The sequence below is a fragment of the Anomaloglossus baeobatrachus genome, chromosome 3 (assembly GCF_048569485.1).
Source record: "Anomaloglossus baeobatrachus isolate aAnoBae1 chromosome 3, aAnoBae1.hap1, whole genome shotgun sequence".
Lineage (NCBI taxonomy): Eukaryota > Metazoa > Chordata > Amphibia > Anura > Aromobatidae > Anomaloglossus > Anomaloglossus baeobatrachus.
In genome coordinates, this window is record NC_134355.1 from 10457088 (window position 1) to 10477774 (window position 20687).

Consider the following 20687-nt stretch of genomic DNA (forward strand, 5'->3'; position numbering starts at 1 on the left):
GAGGATTGTGGGTGGCAATGTTAAGACCAGTATCAGAAACCTGGAGATGCGTCCTAGGTCAGGGGTCTCCTGCAAGACAATGACCCCAAATATTAAAAAAAAAAAAAACAAAAAAAAACAAAACAGAAATTAATGGAAAAAGTGTGCTGGAGAGATCTGAAGAGGCCGCAATGAGTCCGGATCTAAACCCCATTGACACCTGTGGAGAGATCTGAAAATTGGGAGAGGAGAGAAGAGAAGAGAAAAAGAAGAAGAGGGGAGGAGAGGAGAGAGAGAAGACGCCTTCGGATATGAGAGACCTGGAGACGTTTATACAGAAGAGTCTGAGATTCCCGGTGAGAGGAGGCAGAAGCTGTGGACGGGGAGAGGAGGCGACTGATGGAAGGGATTTATTCCAGAGGGTAAAGGGCGAGGAACCCAATATTAGGCTATGTTCACACACTGCATCTTTTCTTAACTACAAATATGCAGTTTGTGACGCGTTTTTACCATATTTTTCGAGTGCGTTTAAGTCAAATTTATTGACTGGAAGGAGACAAACGCAAAAAGAATTGACGAGCTGCATCTTCAAAACCGCAGCCAAAACCAGAGGCACCGTGCGGACAGCAAAATAAAAAAAATGTCTGACTTTGCTGAGGGAAGGAAATGTATGCATACAGATGCATCATTGTGACCTCAAAAATGCAGTACAAGGTGCAGTGTGTGAACGTAGCCTGAAGACGAGGGTGAGAACAATTGTGTCCATTTTGAAGTTTTGTGTAAATTTTGTCATTTGCCTTTTTTCTCTTTTTTGTGTTGTTCCAAAATACACAAAAAAAAACAAACGTGCATTTGAGATGATTTTTGGGAACGATGTGCAGAGGTTGCACAGCGGCGGCCGGTGCATGGAGGGCTCCTCTCTCTGCGGAGATTCATACCTGAAGTACTGGCAGCGGGCGGCGAGGATCACCCTGTGCGCAGGAAACCTCATCTTCTCCACTACGAAGGTGACGTCGCTGTACTCCTCGCCGTTGATCAGGGCGCCCACGTGCTCCGACAGGATGTGCACATGATCGATCTCTCCGATGGCCGAGTACGGGCGCAGGGGGTGACTGTTACTCATCCTGGAGCAAATCTGCAGCCCTGGAAAGAAGAACGGACGGGCAATGAAAAGAAGACGGGGAGCACAAGGACAAAGCCGGCGCCGGGGGAGGCGGGACACGAGGGCAAAGCCAGCACCGCGGGAGGCGGGACACGAGGGCAAAGCCGGCACCGCGGGAGGCGGGACACTAGGTCAAAGCTGGGGGAGGTGGGGCACGAGGGCAAAGCCAGCGCCGGGGGAGGTGGGGCACGAGGGCAAAGCCGGGGCATGAGGACAGAGATGGCGCCAGGGAAGGTGGGGCACAAGGGCAAAGACGGCGTTGGGGCACAAGAGCAAAGCCAGGGCACGAGGGCAAAGCCGGCATCAAGGAGGTGGGTCACAAGGGAAGAGCCGGCGCCAGGAGAAGGGGATACTAGGGCAAAGGCGGCGCCAGCGGAAGGGGTGGGGTTGGTAGAACAAACAGGTGGAGGCGGGTTGGTAGGGGGGGGTGGTTAAGCGCACAGGTGGGCGTGGAGGGGGTTGGTAGAGCGCACAGGTGGGGGTGGAGGGGGTTGGTAGAGCGGACAGGTGGGGGTGGAGGGGGGTGGTAGAGCGCACAGGTGGGGGTGGTAGAGCGCACAGGTGGGGGTGGAGGGGGGGTGGTAGAGCGCACAGGTGGGGGTGGAGGGGGGGTGGCAGAGCGCACAGGTGGGGGTGGAGGGGGGGTGGTAGAGCGCACAGGTGGGGGTGGAGGGGGGGTTGGTAGAGCGCACAGGTGGGGGTGGAGGGGGGGTTGGTAGAGCGCACAGGTGGGGGTGGAGGGGGGGTTGGTAGAGCGCACAGGTGGGGGTGGAGGGGGGGTTGGTAGAGCGCACAGGTGAGGTGGAGGGGGGGTTGGTAGAGCGCACAGGTGGGGGTGGAGGGGGGGTTGGTAGAGCGCACAGGTGGGGGTGGAGGGGGGGGTTGGTAGAGCGCACAGGTGGGGGTGTAGGGGGGGTTGGTAGAGCGCACAGTTGGGGGTGGAGGGGGGTTGGTAGAGCGCACAGGTGGGGTTGGTAGAGCGCACAGTTGGGGGTGGAGGGGGGGTTGGTAGAGCGCACAGGTGGGGGTGGAGGGCACAGGTGAGGTGGAGGGGGGTTGGTAGAGCGCACAGGTGGGGGTGGAGGGCACAGGTGAGGTGGAGGGGGGGTTGGTAGAGCGCACAGGTGGGGGTGGAGGGGAGGGGGTTGGTAGAGCGCACAGGTGAGGGGGGGGTTGATAAAGCACACAGGGGGGTATACAATACATGAGCACCCATAGGGCGCCGTGTGGTACACATGCCGGACACCAGGGGGCAGCACGTCTCGCACCCGGCGCTCTGGGCCGCACATGTGGGGATGTAACACTCGGTGTCCGGGGTCGCACATGACACAAACACCACAGAGGAGCCACTCACCGGCCGCACTGACAGCTCCTTCCTGCGCCGCAGAGGGCTCCGCCCACCAAACGTATACCTGCGCCATGACGTCAGTACGCTGCTGCGCGGGCGGCCATGTTTACTACTGGCGTCTCCTGCCCTCACTGAATAGCTTGCCGGGCGCAGCCAGTAGAGGGCGGTAGACTGCTGCGAATGCGCAGTGTAGCTCTATATTTACTACAGGTCGCACCATCTGTGTTCTCGCGTTTTTGTAGCTGCGTTTTTATAGTACAAGCAACAGAAATCTCGCATCCGCGCTGCTTCTTGTCTCCCCTGTGGAGCGTTTTCCCCTCTGTAGAAAGTCAATATCTCTTGCGGCTTCACTGAGTTTTCAGTGCGGAATTCCCCATAGACTTGGAGTAGATGTGGAAAATCCACAGATTAATAAAAAAAGTGCATCTAAACTAAACATCAGGTATCAATAAAGTTGATTGAAGAACAGGGAGGTGGTGAAAGCAAAGAGATCAATGGCCAATACATATTATATATATATATCAGCGCACGGAAATATAAAGATAGAGCGGATAGAAACACATTACAGAGAGGTCCTGCAGCTGTAATGTCCCCCGTATATGTTTTACACTCCCCCCCATTATTACTTTTCATGGTAAACTAAATGGTGTTTTTATCCTTCTTTAACTAATATATAAATAAACAACATAAAATAAAATAGTGTGAGGTCCCCCTCCCCTATTTTTTGTAACCAGGGCAGATAAAGCAGGCAGCTGGGGGCCGGTATTATCAGGCTGGGGAAGCCCATGATTATTGTGCCCTTTCCAGACTAAAAATTGCAGCCTGTAGTTGCCCAGGGGGTGGCACATCCATTAGATGCTCCAATGTTAGCGCTTTTCCCAATTGCCCTGATGCGGTGGCAATCAGGGTAATTTTTAGGGTTGATATCAGCTGTGAATTGACAGCTGGCATCAATCCCGGAGATTAGTAATGTAGAGGCGTCTGTCAGACACCCCCATTACTAACCCAGCATTATATAGAAGGAAGAATAGCAGTAAGTTCTGCGCTGACGTCAGGTCGATGAGACAGTGCATTATAATAAAAGGGTGGTTTTATTGGATCAAGTCAACGGGCTTCAATGTCTCTGACTTCATCACAATATAAGCTACATGTAGGTTACATAGTGACAGCAGTTTAAATAACAAACGTCTTCAAAAAGGCGCCAGGAAAACACGAAGACACGTGTGAGCTCAGACCACGAGGTTTTATCAAACGCAATAAAATTCAAGCAAAAATTAAAAAAAAAATACTTTTTTACGTATATATAAAAACAAATCAAATAGTGACATATGGCTGCAGAAAAGACCTGTGCGTAAAGATAGACGGGGACACAAAATAAATACAAAAATATAAGTGTAAATGTAATGGAGGGTTTAGAGGAAAAAATGAAAAAAAAATATTTTTTAGGGATTCAAACTTACAAAGGAAGTGTGAAGAGGTTCCGCAGCAATGCTCCGCCAGGCACAGACGGGCAACCTGCCGCACCGGGCATTTATCTGGTGGGCTGCGGTGTGGCATTGCATGGTGGGCCGCCATCTTTTATTCTTCAGGACCGTCATCACCCGCCCTGGTTACGCTGCAGCGGCATTCCCTGTAATCTGCAGCGGAAAGCGGCTCCAGTGCTCCCCCACCCCCTGCAGACGCCTCCCTGGTGCCCCCATCTGCACTCACTGGGAGAGTTACTGACTGTTTTCAGCCCCGACACAAAAGTAAATGTAATTGTTGCATTCCCTACTCTGGGCCAGGACTGGCTGATGGACGACTTCTGGGGCTCAGGATAATTAGATTTTGCCCCTACTGAAAAAAAAAGCCCATCCTTCTGCCAGAGCAGCACCAGGAGCTTATTTTGGCAAGAGGTTGTGATTGTGGCGACACTGAGTGGTCATGTGACCAGAAGAATGAGATATATACAGTCATGGCCAAAAGTTTTGAGAATGCTACAAAATATTGATTTTTACAAAGTCTACTGCTTAAGTTTTTCTAATGGCAATTTGCATATACTCCAGAATGTCATAAAGAGTGATCAGCTTAACAGCAATTACTTGCAAAGTCAATATTGGCTAAGAAAATGAACTTCAACCCCCAAAACACATTTCAACATCATTGCATTCCTGCCTTAAAAGGAGCAGCTAACATTGTTTTAGTGATTGTTCCAGTAACACAGGTGTGGGTGTTGATGAGGACAGGGCTGGCGATCAATCAGTCATGATTAAGTAAGAATGACACCACTGGACACTTTAAAAGGAGGCTGGTGCTTGGTATCATTGTTTCTCTTCAGTTAACCATGGTTATCTCTAAAGAAACACGTGCAGCCATCATTGCTCTGCACAAAAATGGCCTAACAGGGAAGAGTATCGCAGCTACAAAGATTGCACCTCAGTCACCAATCTATCACATCATCAAGAACTTCAAGGAGAGAGCTTCCATTGTTGCCAAAAAGGCTCCAGGGCGCCCAAGAAGGACCAGCAAACGCCAGGACCGTATCTTAAACCTGTTTCAGCTGCGGGATGGGACTAGCAGCAGTGGCGAGCTAGCGCAGCAATGGCAGCAGGCTGGTGTGAGGGCTTCTGCACGCACTGTGAGGCGGAGACTGCTTGAGCAAGGCCTGGTTTCAAGGAGGGCAGCAAAGAAGCCACTTCTCTCCAGAAAAAACATCAGGGACCGACTGATATTCTGCAGAAGGTGCAGGGAGTGGACTGCTGAGGACTGGGGGAAAGTCATTTTCTCAGATGAATCCCCTTTTCGATTGTTTGGGACATCTGGAATACAGCTTATTAGGAGAAGAGGAGGTGACGCTAGCACCAGTCTTGTCTCTGCCAACTGTTAAGCATCCGGAAACCATTCATGCGTGGGGTTGCTTCTCAGCCAAGGGAATCGCACCACTCACAGTCTTGCCTAAAAACACAGCCATGAATAAAGAATGGCACCAGCATGTCCTCCAAGAGCAACTTCTCCCAACTGTCCAAGAGCAGTTTGGCGCCCAACAATGCCTTTTCCAGCATGATGGAGCACCTTGCCATAAAGCAAAGGGGATCACTAAATGGCTCATGGAACAAAACATAGAGATTTTGGGTCCATGGCCTGGAAACTCCCCAGATCTTAATCCCATTGAGAACTTGTGGGCAATCATCAAGAGACGGGTGGACAAACAAAAACCAACAAATTCTGGCAAAATGCAAGCATTGCTTATGCAAGAATGGACGGCGATCAGTCAGGATATGTCCAGAAGATGATTGAGAGCATGCCCGGGAGAATTGCAGAGGTCCTGAAGAAGAAGGGGCAACACTGCAAATATTGACTTGCTGCAGTAACTCATTCTAATGTCAATAGAACCTTCTGGTCTCATAATACGATTGCAATTATATTTCTGTATGTGATGTAAACATCAAACACAATTAAAAACCAGAGGGAACAGATCATGTGAAAATAGCATTGTGCTGTCATTCTCAAAACTTTTGGCCATGACTGTATATATCCAGTGTGTCCACCCATATCCTGTCCACCGCCATTAACTTGAGAACGGTGGCAGCTATAGGCATAGAAGTGGTGTCTAGGTATAGTAAACTAGCCATGCGCTACGCAATGAAACCACCTATAGCGCCTCCTGGTGGAAAACAACGGAGTTAGCATTTTTATCTCGAAAACAGAACGAGATAGAGAAGAAAAGTGAATTAAAAAATTGTAGGGCATCATCAATTCAATACAAATCAACACCTACGCTACAGAAATTGAGGGTAAAGGCGCTGGACCGGCCGAGCGTCTCCAGACCTAAACCCTATGGAGCATATGTGAAACCTCCTCACACGGAAGGTGGAGGAGCGCAAGGTCTGTAACATCCAACAGCTCCGAGATGTCATCATGGAGGATGAAGAGGATCCAGCGGCTCCTGTGAAGCTCTAGTCACCTCCAGACCCAGGAGAAGTAAGGCCGTGCTGGAAAATAATGGCGGTCACACAAAATATTCAAACCATGGGGCACAATGTGGCCATTATTACTTAGGGGTGTACTCACTTTTGTTGCCAGCGGTGTACAGATTAATGATTGTGTGTTGTGTTAACTAGAGGACACCAAATTTACACTGTTTTACAAGCTGCACACTGACACTGCACATTGCATCAAAGTCCGTCAGTGTTCTCCCATGAAAAGATGTAATTAAATATTTACAAAAATGTGAGGGGTGTACTCACTTTGTGATATACTTTATATGTATGCCCCCAGAGGTAACTGTTTTTCAGCTCTTCCACTTCGTGCATTGGCTTTACCAGTCTTGGAGTACCACCAGTAATTTATAATGAGGCCCTCCTCTACTATAATTTATAATGAGGCTCTCCTCTACTCTACTCTACTCTACTTTATAATGAGGCTCTCCTCTACTATAATTTATAATGAGGCCCTCCTCTACTATAATTTATAATGAGGCCCTCCTCTACTATAATTTATTATGAGGCCCTCCTCTACTATAATTTATAATGAGGCCTTCCTCTACTATAATTTATAATGCGGCCCTCCTCTACTTGTCTTCCAGGGAGTATTGTGTTCCCTCCATCTAATTTCTGGCAGCCCTTGCACTTAGTGCAAAAGGTTTATTACTGCAGGGATCGCTGCTGAAAAAGGGATAATTTACCATTATAGGCATATTGTCACACGTTGTTTGGCTCCTAACTTGCTGAGTGTCATGGCGGTATCAGACATTGTTCAGACCACAGACTCTGACACTCAACACTATGGTTTTTCTGGTGTTTCTGAGTTGCACAAGCGGGCTCGGGCATCGACCAGCTGTTTGCTCACTAGTCATTGGGGTTGCAGGAGTTAATTTCTGCTAGCCTACTGGTTACTTTTTGGATCACATGGTGCAGGAGACCTATCACAGTTACTCCCCACCTTTTTAAGATGGAGGAACTTGTTTTCTCATGCTGACTATAGCTCTTTGCTTATCCGGTCCATGTACTGTTGTGTTCCAATAACTGGTGATTTACTGCATGTTGGATGGTGTGTTGTGGAATTCCTCCTGTCGTCTGGTTATTTACTCTTAGTTGTTTTTCTTTATTTTTCATACTTTTAAAAAACTTTATTTTTACTTTTTCTTTATTTTACTAGTCCTCCTAGGGGACTACATCACTGCAGTGTCCGAACGCTTGTTCATTTCTGTTGATCAGAGTTGCACAGCTCTGACCAGCAGAAATGCAGCGTTCCCCTGAGAGCCTACTGAAGGACGAACAGTGCCAAAAGGTTGTTGGATGGCAGATAATACCCAGTCTTGGAGTCACACTTTTAAAAAAAAGATTGCATTAGAATTGAATCACAGACCCCCACTACATCTCTTTCAGGGTGTACTGCAATGCCTCCTTGTAATTTTAGCTAGGCCTCTCACTGAGTACATAGGCTTTTCCAGTTTGGAAGTCAGAATGTTTTTAAAATTTTACCAAAATCTGAGTCTCTTCTCTGTCTCTGTGTCTATTGCCAGCTGTATTACAGTGCCTCCTACTTTTCAGCAGTCCTTGCACTTAGTGCATTGGATTTACCAGTCTAGGGCTTCCACCTCTTAAAAATAGTCAAAAACTGTCTGAGGCCCTCCCCTACGTGTCTTCCAGGGGGTATTGCAGTTCCTCCTTCTAAATTTTGCCAGCCCTTGTAGTTAGTGAGACTGCTACTGTCATAAAGACTATGCACTAACATTTTTAACAGAATGTGCATGAGGCCTCTTCTATGTCTAATACAGGGTGCATCAGAGTCCCTCCTCTATGTGTAATACAGGGTGTATCGCAGTCCCTCCTCTGTATATACAGGGTGTATCGGAGTCCTTCTTCCCTCTACTTTTTGGCACTTATTGCATTGTCCGCAAGGGCTTGTGAGGCTCAGAGTCTGTCCTTCATACATTACACAGGAGGTGTCTGACCCTGTCACACCACACGGCTGGATAAGGTAGGAAAATGTTACAATTACATTTACTGGTGAATTTTTTCGCCATTGAAAGCAATGAGAAAGTGTAAAAACGCTGTGTGAACGTGGCACAAGGAGTGGAGGAGGCGTTTTGTATTTCTATATAAGGGGGAAAAAACCTCTACTCATTATACGAGGGGCGATTCAAAAGTAATTGGTTATTTTATTGCACACAGAAAATAAAATGTTTTCTTCTCTCTTAGGTACCCACTAGTCCAGGAAAAAAAAAAATCACTTAAATAGGCCACGATTCCCGGGAGCTACATTCATTGAATATGAACTGCCGAGGAGTGAACATCAAAATGGGAAAAAACTAGCTCAGAGCTGTCATCAAATACCTCTGCTTGAAACAAATGACTACCAAAGACATACACAGCGACTTGGTGGAAACATTGGGGGACTCTTCTCCTCCATATTCCACAGTTGCACGCTGGGCCAAGGAATTTAAGCTGGGAAGAACATCTACAGAAGTTGAACATCGTGAAGGACGCCCATCCACGTCCCTCAATGAAGAAAACGTGAAAAAAGTTGAAGTTGTATTGGCAGATGGAAGAGTGACTATCAGGCATGTAGCTGAGGTCACAGGGATCTCATATGGCAGTATTCAAAGAATCCTAGCAAAAGAATTGCATATGAGAAAGGTCTCCGCGTGTTGGGTGCCAAAAATGTTAACCGACGCGCAAAAGAAGAAACGAGTTGACATTTCAATAGCAAATCTCGAAAAGTTCCAAGCAGACAAGGAGAATATTTTGTCACGTTTTTTTTGACCATGGACGAGACCAGGATCCACCACTTTGATCCCGAAACTAAACAACAAATCGATGACATGGAAACGAACCGGCGCCGAAGAAATTCAAAGTGTCAAGCTCAGCAGGGAAGGTTATGGCGTCCGTTTTTTGGGACGCTGAAGGAATTAATATGGTGGGCTATTTGGAGAAGGGAGCCGCTATTACGGGCTCCTACTACGCAGAACAAATAAGAAGATTGCGGGAGGCTATCAAGGAGAAAAGGCGCGGCAAACTGCGGGCTGGAGTGCTGTTTCACCAAGATAACGCGCCGGCTCACAAAGCTGCTTTGAACTGGTGGCACACCCCCCCTATTCGCCAGATCTAGTCCCCAGTGACTTCTTTCTCTTTCCTCGCCTCAAGGAACACCTCCGGGGCAAGAAACTTGACAATAGCGACGTGATAACCGCTGTTGGGGATTGTTTTTGAGGGTCAAGATCAAGAGAGTTTTTTTCGAAGGGAAGTCTAAGTTTAGAAAAGAGATGGACTAAATGTATAGACTTGTTGTTAGGAGACTATGTAGAAAAATATATATATTTTTTTAACATATTCATTGTGTTTATTATTGATCATTACTTTTGGGTCGCCCCTCGTACAGTACAGTTTCCTAACATTTGTCCTGTATAAAATTCATTTTATCTTCGGTTTTGTATGTTTTTTGTTTTTTTTTGTCACTCTGTAAAAGTAGCGTAATCTTCTGACCCCCTTGTTCCCAGCAGTGACCCGGGAGTCAGATCGTGCAGGCGTCTTCCCTGGGCTGTTCTCGCTCCATTTCAGCAATTTTCATGTTGCACCAGACCTTTTTTGAGGGTCTGTAGAAAAAAAAATGCTCAAGTTTCCCAATGACTTCCATTAAACTCGTTACTGGAGACGAGCACCCGATCTATTACTCCCTGTTATCAGCCATTAGTGTGGAGGATACTATAACAGCTTTATATCAGGGCTGGAAGATTTCCCCAGTATTATAAAAGATTTAGTAATGAGATGTATAATTGGTGGGGGAGGGGTGACCTGGACCGGGGGCTTTTTTTTTACGAGTACGTGCACGTAATCTGGACACGCTGCGGCCTGGACATAGCAGCTCCGGACCTGTGCGGCCGCGAGTCTCCTCCGCAGGAGAACGCAGCTGCCTTTGCCCACGATCCGGGCTCAGGAAGTTGCAGTTTCTCTCTTCTATTGTCCCTGCACTCGCGTCTCCGCAGCAAAGAATTACCGTGCTTGCGGATTGGACTGGCCGCACTGTAGGTCAGTTAACGCTGCGGCCAGTACATGCACAGTGTGCAACGGGATGTATAAAATTCCATCCACTGTGCTTGTGCTGTACAATGCAGCTGAAAACATGCTACGTCCAAATCGCAGTGAACCCTGATCACCGGCGCGCAGCCTATGCCCGGACCGGTTCAGTTTTCCATTTATTCTTCATTTCAGGACATTTGTATGAATAAAGACCACGACTCTCAGCAGAATCATCTCACCAAGAATTTCCAGTTTATTAGAGATCTGGGAGCTTTGATCCTTGGAGCGCGGTGACCGCGTTTCTGCATCGGCGCGCTCCGGCTAAGGCACTAAATCTGGGTTAACACTGATGACGGCGATTCTGGAGGGGGGAGGGGGAGTCACATGACCGACACTTCAGCGGACGGCGCAGTGAGGGATGTAGTGCGACGTTCTGCAGGGTAAACACCGCCCGCTGATCACAACTGCTGCAGCAAAACATGGAAAGTTCCCACATAAAAATGAAGCGTCAGGCGGCGGCAGCGCTCACACGATGGACACCATGTTGTTAGGGCTGAGAATCTCGATCCAGTAACCGTCAGGATCCTGCACAAACGCCAAACCCTTCATCTTACCTGGAAAATAAAGAACATCTAGTGAGCAACACTCTGCTCCAGTCACAGCCGGAGCTGCAGTGTGATGTAATGTGCAACCTCCGGAGCTGCAATCATAACACTCCTGCTCTCAGACTGCACAGTTATATCACGTGTCATGTGACCACTCCTGCTACAACTGGAGCCCGAGCCTGACGAGCGCAGCTCTGACAGTGACTGGAGCCCGATCCTAACGATCGCAGCTCTGGCAGTGACTGGACCCAGATCCTGACGAGCGCAGCTCTGGCAGTGACTGGACCCAGATCCTGACGAGCGCAGCTCTGACAGTGACTGGAGCCCGAGCCTGACGAGCGCAGCTCTGGCAGTGACTGGACCCCGATCCTGACGAGCGCAGCTCTGACAGTGACTAGAGACTGTGCCCCTTATTTATGAGTCTTATTTACCATCGTCGGGTTTCTTTACGAAGGTGACTCCGAGCTCCTCAAACCTTTTACAAGCCGCGTAGACGTCTGGGACCGCGATGCCGATGTGACCTGGAGAAAGGAGCGGACAGGATCAGTGCAGACGTAAAAAAAAGGCAGGCACCCAGCAGTATTGTGCCAGGATGGCTGATAACAGAGGACAATAGACATGCAGGCACAGGGGTCCCGTCCGGCTCACAGACAACTTACCGAATCCTCGGGGGTCGGAGTTCCCGTTGTGATATGGCTTCTCGTCGTTCTCGGTTCCCCAGTTACTGCAGGAAATAAGTAAGATTGGAGGATGGAGGGGCTCCGTGGAAGACCCCCTCATCACCGAGCAGACCCAGATAATGGGGTTATACATGGGCACTAATGGACCCAAGCTGCAGTGTAAAGCATGGGGAGTGGCAGCACCACTGACCTTGTGATCAGGGAACAGGCTGATCTCAGCCAACCTCATACTCCAAACAATGCAGCTGAGCTGGAGTCACTGATCATAGCTGCAGTGTAAAGCATGGGGAACAGCAAAGCTTAAAAATCAGGCAGCCTGGAGGAGCACAAGCCTTACTGTGTGAGCTCCAGCGTGGCCTTGCGGGAGAACGTCCAGGCCGTCAGCTCCTTGATGTCCTCGGGGATGTCCTTCTTGTCCTCGTAGCCCATGAAATATAAGGAGAACTTCATAGAGGGGAAGTCGAGCTTCTGGAGGAGCCTGAGGAGAGACGAGAAGTCATGATCCAGACCTCACCCCATAGTAACCCCATGAAGACGCTCCGCGTGTGACTAGTCAGCTGGTAACAACCCCCGAGACACCGCCCCAGAGCCTCCGCATGACGCGGCCGTGAGGAGTTTACACTGGCGCTAGTACAGAAAGTAAAACCGTCAGTAATAAACAATGCATCAGCCAGCGGGAAATAGAGGAGCGGGGAGGGAGGTTATAACAGGGGGTGGGTGGGGCGACAGTCACTTACGTCATGCCGAGGCACTGCGTGTAGAACGGCAGCGATTTCTGGGGGTCTTTAATTCGGAGCATCGTCTGCTGCAACATGAAATCCTGAAAGGAAAAGGACAATTAACAAAACTAGAAAATGACGGAAACGTACATCCCCCGCTATGTAGAGCGGCACGGCCCAGCCGCCCGGTACAGCACAGACACCGAACCAGTAAAAAAGAGGGAAACGTACATCCCCGCTATGCAGAGCGGCACGGCCCGGCCGCCCGGTACAGCACAGACACCGAACCAGCAAGAGACTGAAACGTACATCCCCCACAATGCAGAGCAGCACGGCCCAGCCACCCGGTACAGCACAGACACCGAACCAGCAAGAGACTGAAACGTACATCCCCCGCTATGTAGAGCGGCACGGCCCAGCCGCTGGGTACAGCACAGACACCGAACCAGCAAGAGACTGAAACGTACATCCCCCACTATGTAGAGCGGCACGGCCCAGCCGCCGGGTACAGCACAGACACCGAACCAGCAAAAGAGGGAAACTTACTGATATGGTTCGGGGTTGCCCTGAGCCTTGAACCAATCCTGTCCTGTCTTTGTCTCCTACGTTGGAGTCGACAGACTCCGCAGCACAACCTGTCCATTGCTCTACGCGTCTGGCTGAAAGGCGTCAGGTATCTAGGGTCTTACACCATCCTAAGCCTAAGTCCCCATTTAGCGCTACCGCACATGCGTGGGTTCCCGCTGCCTTTCCAGGCTTGGTAGCAGAAATCCCGCACTATTAATGTGCATGACGTCAGCGGTGAGGTGGTGGCTGCTGTATGGCCGCAACCGGCGCCATTGTCACATGGCATTTGGCTTGGGGTAGGGCTTAGGCCGGAAAAGACCCTAGGCCACTGCCATCTGCATGCGAGCATCATTCTTGTTAGTCTGTGGCTCAGTCAGTAGGCAGCCATTGTGCCACGTGTTATCCAGTCTACATTGCCTATGGCGTACGTACGTGTGTGTCTTCCCGGTCAGATCGTGCCCCCTACGCAGGTAACCGGTCCTCGTCCCCTGTGCAGCTAACAGGGATGAGTACGTACTAGTGTGCCCAGTAACACCAAGTGTCAGGGCTTAGGTGCAGAGGTCCCGCTGCGTCTGTCGAGTGGGAACCAGTGGTTCACCGGCGAAGTGCCAGCATTAGGCGGGTGCCACTATTGGACCGCCTAGGCAGTCTTAGCATAGGGCTGCTGGTACACCTTCGGTTTCCAGGTACAGGGAGGCTACCTGTGCTGTAACAGGCCTCATCCCGTGTACAGTGGTGTGAAGCAAACACTGACTCCTCATTTATATATCTGTGGTTGTTGCGTCCGTCCATCTGTCCCCTCGCGGCTTAGACATCTGCCCAGAGGATTTCGGGTGACATTTGGCTACTATTAGTTTCACCCCAATCGTCTCCAACCGTAACACATACATCCCCCGCTATGCAGAGCAGCACGGCCCAGCCGCCCAGTACAGCAGACACCGAACCAGCAAAAAAGAGGGAAACGTACATCCCCCACTATGCAGAGCAGCACGGCCCAGCCGCCCAGTACAGCAGACACCGAACCAGCAAAAAAGAGGGAAACGTACATCCCCCACTATGCAGAGCAGCACGGCCCAGCCGCCCGGTACAGCAGACACCGAACCAGCAAAAAAGAGGGAAACGTACATCCCCGCTATGCAGAGCAGCACGCCCCAGCCGCCCGGTACAGCAGACACCGAACCAGCAAAAAAAGAGGGAAACTTACATCCCCGCTATGCAGAGCAGCACGGTCCAGCCACCCGGTACAGCAGACACCGAACCAGCAAAAAAGAGGGAAACTTACATCCCCGCTATGCAGAGCAGCACGGCCCAGTCGCCCGGTACAGCAGACACCGAACCAGCAAAAAAAGAGGGAAACGTACATCCCCCACTATGCAGAGCAGCACGGCCCAGCCGCCCGGTACAGCAGACACCGAACCAGCAAAAAAGAGGGAAACGTACATACCCCGCTATGCAGAGCAGCACGGCCCAGCCGCCCGGTACAGCAGACACCGAACCAGCAAAAAAGAGGGAAACGTACATACCCCGCTATGCAGAGCAGCACGGCCCAGCCGCCCGGTACAGCAGACACCGAACTAGCAAAAAAGAGGGAAACGTACATACCCCGCTATGCAGAGCAGCACGGCCCAGCCGCCCGGTACAGCAGACACCAAACCAGCAAAAGAGGGAAACGTACATCCCCAGCTATGCAGAGCAGCACGGCCCAGCCGCCCGGTACAGCAGACACCGAACCAGCAAAAGAGGGAAACATACATCCCCCGCTATGCAGAGCAGCATGGCCCCGCCGCCCGGTACAGGTCAAACACCAAACCAGCAAGAGACGGAACGTATACCCCCCCGCTATGCAATGTGGTGCTGGCTGAGAGAGGGCGACCCCTGGCAGATGTAGAGAGGGCAGTCTCAGGCAAGCTGTGCTGGCGAGAAGGGGCAGCCCTGGGAGGGGAGGGGGGGCAGCCCCAGATTATGAATATGGCAGCACAGTGATGTTCTTTGAGAATGAAGGTCAAACGTGAGGTGACGGCCGCACCTGAATCTCCATGAAATCTTTACAAGCCTCATAAACCAGAGGCCAAGGCAGCGATCCCGCGTCACCAGGTTCAGGACGACCGCGCACCAGCCCGGAGCAACCGCAGCTGGACCGGATGCAGGACCACAGCAGGATCGTCTGCTCTCCAGGGTCCTGAGCGGCGGTCTCCAAATGTGTAGGTGGGAGGAAGCAATGGGAGCGAGGGGGGACAGCCCCCTCCTATCTCAGGGGGAAGTGTGGAGGGGGGGTGGCAGCCTCATACAGGCACAAGGGTGGGCAGTCCCCTCACATCAGTATGAGGGGGGGGCAGCAAATTTAGGTGCAAAGAGGGGGTTCCTACTCCCTCATAGCAGAATGAAGAGGTGGCAACCTCAGATACAGGCACAAGGGAGCACAGTCGCCTCATTGGGGGGGGGGGGGGCACAAGGTGACAGTCAAATACGTGTGCAAGTGGGGACAATCCCCTCATATCAGTATCAGGGGGGGAAGGCAGCAATCTCAGATACAGGTGCAGAAGGGGGGACAGTCTCCTAGTGTCAGTATGGGGGGGGACTGGCAGCAGATACAGGCGCAAGGGGGACGTCCCCTCATATCTGCGGGGGGAGAAGAGGGGGCAACCTCAGATACAGGCGCAAGGGGTGCAGTATCCGCATGTTTCAGTGGGGGGGACCTCAGATAAAGGCGCAAGGGGAGGGGGGGGGGAGAAGACGGTCACCTCATCAGTATGGGGGGATGGGAAGGGGCAGCAGATACGAGCACAAGGGGGGGGGGGGGGGGGGGCAGTCACCTCATATCAGTGGGGAAGGGGGGGGGGGGGGCTGTCATATACCGCGAGGCTCCGCTGACAGCCCCGGATTGGTGCCGGTATCGCACACCTCGCTCCCGGTACCTTGGTGGCCGGCTCCGGGTCCCTGCAGGCCGCGGCAGCCGCCTCATCGCTCAGGCCGCGCAGCTCCTGCACCTCCGCCGTCATGTCCGCGAGTGACACCGACCACGGCCCACCGACGTCATCAACTCATGTCCCACCCACAAAGCCCACCTGTAACCAATCAACGATAACTGGGCAGAGCTACTGTCACCTGGCCTCCACACGTCGCCTAATTGGGTAAAGAGCTCCGCCCAATCCCGTGCCCCTCACTCTGATTGGTTCATGATCTGTCAAAATTTGTTACGTCATTTGACAAGGCGGAGCAACAGTAAGTCGGGTGGGTGGAGCGAGTCACAGCAAAAGAGGCAAAGATCACAGCGACATCTAGCGTCAGCGCGACGATCACATTGCTGGACGGAGGTCGGGGCAGGTAATGTAACCTGCCGGTCACCCATGATGTACAGCGTGAGGCCACACGACAGGAGCGCCCCCTGGTGGCCACTATGCGCAGCTCCTTCCTCTGATTCTGCGCCATCATTATCTCAGTTGTGATTATTTTAATATTCAGCAGTAAAAAGAAAGAAACGGAGAAAGTCCAGCACAGATAGTGACAAGAAAGCAGAGAGCTGGTGCAATAGACTGGAATCCTGCATTCTGCTCTTCTTCCACTAGATGGCAGCAGGCAGTGCAGATATGACGGTTTTCCTGCCAGGGACCAGCAGGGGGCGCAGGTTACCATGATTACACGACTGGTGTCAGCAGTTATATCGAGGTTTTGCTTTAATTCTGGGTATTTTACACTAATGAGGATGTATGATGTAGACCAGGGGTGGGCAATTAATTTTCCCATGGGGCCGTATGAGAAATTGGGATGGTTTTAGAGGGCCAGACTAATGTAATTAGCTCAGTTCTACCCAATACTGTATGTCGTATACTGTATATACTATCCCTTCATAAACAAACAGTAAGTTAAACAATAATAAGATTCAATGAAAATGTGGGGGGCATACACATTACTGGGATCAGTGGGGGCATAGACATTACTGGGGTCAGTGGGGGGGCATACACATTACTGGGATCGGTGGGGGGCATATACATTACTGGGGTCAGTGGGGGGCATATACATTACTGGGGTCAGTGGGTGGAATACACATTACTGAGGTCAGTAAGTGGCAGACATTACTGGGGTCAGTGGGGGACATACACATTACTGGGGTCAGTAAGTGGCATAGACATTACTGGGGTCAGTAGGGGGCATACACATTACTGGGGCCTGTGAAGCATACATACTGGCCCTGGTGACCAGTGGAGCTTTCAAACTAGCCATGGTGGCCAATGGAGCATACATACTGGCCCAGGTTTCCAGTGGAGCATACATACTGAGAGTGGTGGCCAGAGGAGCATACATACTGACAGTGGTGGCCAATGGGGCATACATACTGACAGTGGTGACCAGTGGAGCATATATAGTGACAGTGGTGGCCTGTGGGGCATACATACTGACAGTGGTGGCCTGTGGGGCATACATACTGACAGTGGTGGCCTGTGGGACATACATACTGACAGTGGTGGCCTGTGGGACATACATACTGACAGTGGTGGCCTGTGGGACATACATACTGACAGTGGTGGCCTGTGGGACATACATACTGACAGTGGTGGCCTGTGGGGCATACATACTGACAGTGGTGGCCTGTGGGGCATACATACTGACAGTGGTGGCCTGTGGGACATACATACTGACAGTGGTGGCCTGTGGGACATACATACTGACAGTGGTGGCCTGTGGGACATACATACTGACAGTGGTGGCTAGTGGGGCATGCATACTGACAGTGGTGGCTAGTGGGGCATGCATACTCACAGTGGTGGCTAGTGGGGCATACATACTGACAGTGGTGGCCTGTGGGACATACATACTGACAGTGGTGGCCTGTGGGGCATACATACTGACAGTGGTGGCCTGTGGGACATACATACTGACAGTGGTGGCCTGTGGGACATGCATACTGACAGTGGTGGCTAGTGGGGCATGCATACTGACAGTGGTGGCTAGTGGGGCATGCATACTCACAGTGGTGGCTAGTGGGGCATGCATACTCACAGTGGTGGCTAGTGGGGCATGCATACTCACAGTGGTGGCTAGTGGGGCATGCATACTCACAGTGGTGGCTAGTGTGGCATGCATACTCACAGTGTTGGCTAGTGTGGCATGCATACTCACAGTGGTGGCTAGTGTGGCATGCATACTCACAGTGTTGGCTAGTGTGGCATGCATACTCACAGTGGTGGCTAGTGGGGCATGCATACTCACAGTGGTGGCTAGTGTGGCATGCATACTCACAGTGTTGGCTAGTGTGGCATGCATACTCACAGTGGTGGCTAGTGTGGCATGCATACTCACAGTGGTGGCTAGTGGGCCATGCATGCTTACGGTGGTGGCCAGTGGGCCATGCATGCTTACGGTGGTGGCCAGTGGGGCATTCATGCTTGCCCTGGGAGTGCTGAGGGCACAGGCAGGCAGCACTGCAGCAGCAGTGCTGCTACTGCTGCACTTACCTTAGTTTGTAGAACAGACGTTTTTGAAGTGGCCGCAGTGTGTAGATGAGCCGCTCACATGTGAGGATCCTGGGTAGAAGGGGCAGGCAAAGGGGGTGTGGCCAGCATTGACAGAGCAGGAGGCGGGGACAAGGGAGGCATCCGAGGAGTGTGTGTGTCCAGCATTGAGGGGGCGTGGACGACATCAAAAGGGGGTGTGGCTAACAGCATAGATGCCGTAAAAGGCATCCAGAGAGTGTGATCAGCATCCAGAGGGGGCGTGACCGGCAGAGTGGGGGCGTGGCAGCTGCTTATCACTGCACTGCGGGATGCATAGCTCCCGGCAGTGAGAGCGAGGCTGAGGCATAGATCAGGCCATGCCTCCAACTCTCAGCAAGACGGGCGGGCCGGTCACAGACAGTAGGCGGGCCGCATCCAGCCCACGGGCCGCCCCTTGCCCAGGTCTGATGTAGACAGTCAGGTGCTGTGAAATATCTCGTGCCATGTACCCCTGTAGTATCCTCTCGGGCATCGGGGACCCCATGTAACATCCTCTCGGGCACCGGGTGCCCCATGTAACATCCTCTCGGGCACCGGGGGCCCCATGTAACATCCTCTCGGGCACCGGGGGCCCCATGTAACATCCTCTCGGGCACCGGGGGCCCCATGTAACATCCTGTCGGGCACCGGGGGCCCCATGTGACATCCTCTCGGGCACCGGGGGCCCCATGTAACATCCTCTCGGGCACCGGGGGCCCCATGTAACATCCTCTCGGGCACCGGGGGCCCCATGTAACATTCTCTCGGGCTGCACTTTCTTGCCCCTGAGTTTGATATGAGGACAATTGATCTTATAAACATTTGAATTTGTTGTTCGTTGGAACAGGATAAATAATGAAGGCCCGGCCGTCTGCACCCGTCACATTTATTGTTCTCCGTATTCATTATATCCGCGATGAATATTCACATGATTATAATTATGAGACAAGATTTATACAGAAGATCGGATTGTGGATAAAGCTACAGAGGACAGCGGAGCGAATCTCCTGGAATTTGTTTCAGGAAGCTTCAATTTGGTCCGTTCCAACAGTTGCCATTTATTATGCCCTGAAGTTATAATAAAATATAATACCCGTCCTAGGCCCACTGCTCACCTGTCCTAGGCCCCGCTGCCCACCTGTCCTAGGCCCCGCTGCTTACCTGTCCTAGGCCCCGCTGCCCACCTGTCCTAGGCCCACTGCCCACCTGTTCTAGGTCCCGCTGCCCACCTGTCCTAGGCCCCGCTGCCCACCTGTCCTAGGCCCCGCTGCCCACCTGTCCTAGGCCCCGCTGCCCACCTGTCCTAGGCCCCGCTGCCCACCTGTCCTAGGCCCCGCTGCCCACCTGTCCTAGGCCCACTGCTCACCTGTCCTAAGCCCTGCTGCCCACCTGTCCTAGGCCCGCTGCCCACCTGTTCTAGGCCCCGCTGCCCACCTGTCCTAGGCCCCGCTGCCCACCTGTCCTAGGCCCCGCTGCCCACCTGTCCTAGGCCCCGCTGCTCACCTGTTCTGGGACCCGCTGCTCCCCTGTTCTATGATTGCTGCTCACTCGTCCTTGGCCTGTAGCTCACCTGTCCTGGGCCCCGCAGCTCACTTGTCCTGGGCCCCGCAGCTCACTTGTCCTGGGCCCCGCTGCTCACCTGTCCTGGGCCCCAATGCTCACCTGTCCTGGGCCCCGATGCTCACCTGTCCTGGGCCCCGATGCTCACCTGTCCTGGGCCCCGCTGCTCACCTGTCCTGGATCCCGCTGCTCACCTGTCCTGGATCCCGCTGCTCACCTCTCCTGTCCTAGGTCCCCTGCTCGCCTGTCCTGGGCTTCGCTGCTCACCTGTTCTATGATTGCTGCTCGCCTGTAGCTCGCCTGTCCTTGGCCTGTAGCTCACCTGTCCTGGGCCCCGCTGCTCACCTGTCCTGGGCCCCGCTGCTCACCTGTCCTGGGCCCCGCTGCTCACATTTCCTGGGCCCCGCTGCTCACATTTCCTGGGCCCCGCTGCTCACATTTCCTGGGTCCCGCTGCTCACATTTCCTGGGTCCCGCTGCTCACATTTCCTGGGCCCCACTGCTCACATTTCCTGGGCCCCGCTGCTCACATTTCCTGGGCCCCGCTGCTCACATTTCCTGGGCCCCGCTGCTCAAATATCCTGGGCCCCGCTGCTC

The 20687-nt window shown here is 52.2% G+C and overlaps 2 protein-coding genes across 2 annotated transcripts in view; both read right to left on the reverse strand.

Annotated features, from left to right (window-relative positions):
* The window catches only part of LOC142295878 (BTB/POZ domain-containing protein 9-like), a 101576-nt gene extending 99044 nt beyond the window's left edge, over positions 1-2532 (reverse strand). The window contains exons 1-2 of the mRNA XM_075338984.1: positions 2496-2532; positions 918-1122 (exon numbers count right to left, since the gene is read on the reverse strand). Of these exons, the coding sequence (XP_075195099.1) occupies positions 918-1102 (185 nt within the window). The 5' untranslated portion in view covers positions 1103-1122; positions 2496-2532. The remainder of the gene's footprint in view (positions 1-917; positions 1123-2495) is intronic.
* An 8187-nt stretch (positions 2533-10719) lies between these two features.
* Positions 10720-16112, reverse strand: LOC142294862 (lactoylglutathione lyase-like). The gene is made up of 6 exons (XM_075337916.1): positions 15976-16112; positions 12512-12594; positions 12112-12252; positions 11754-11818; positions 11526-11615; positions 10720-11103 (listed from the first exon to the last, which is right to left on the reverse strand). The coding sequence occupies exons 1-6, from the start codon at positions 16057-16059 to the stop codon at positions 11015-11017; spliced, it is 552 nt and encodes a 183-aa protein (XP_075194031.1). The 5' UTR covers positions 16060-16112; the 3' UTR covers positions 10720-11014.
* Between the last annotated feature and the right edge of the window lie 4575 nt (positions 16113-20687).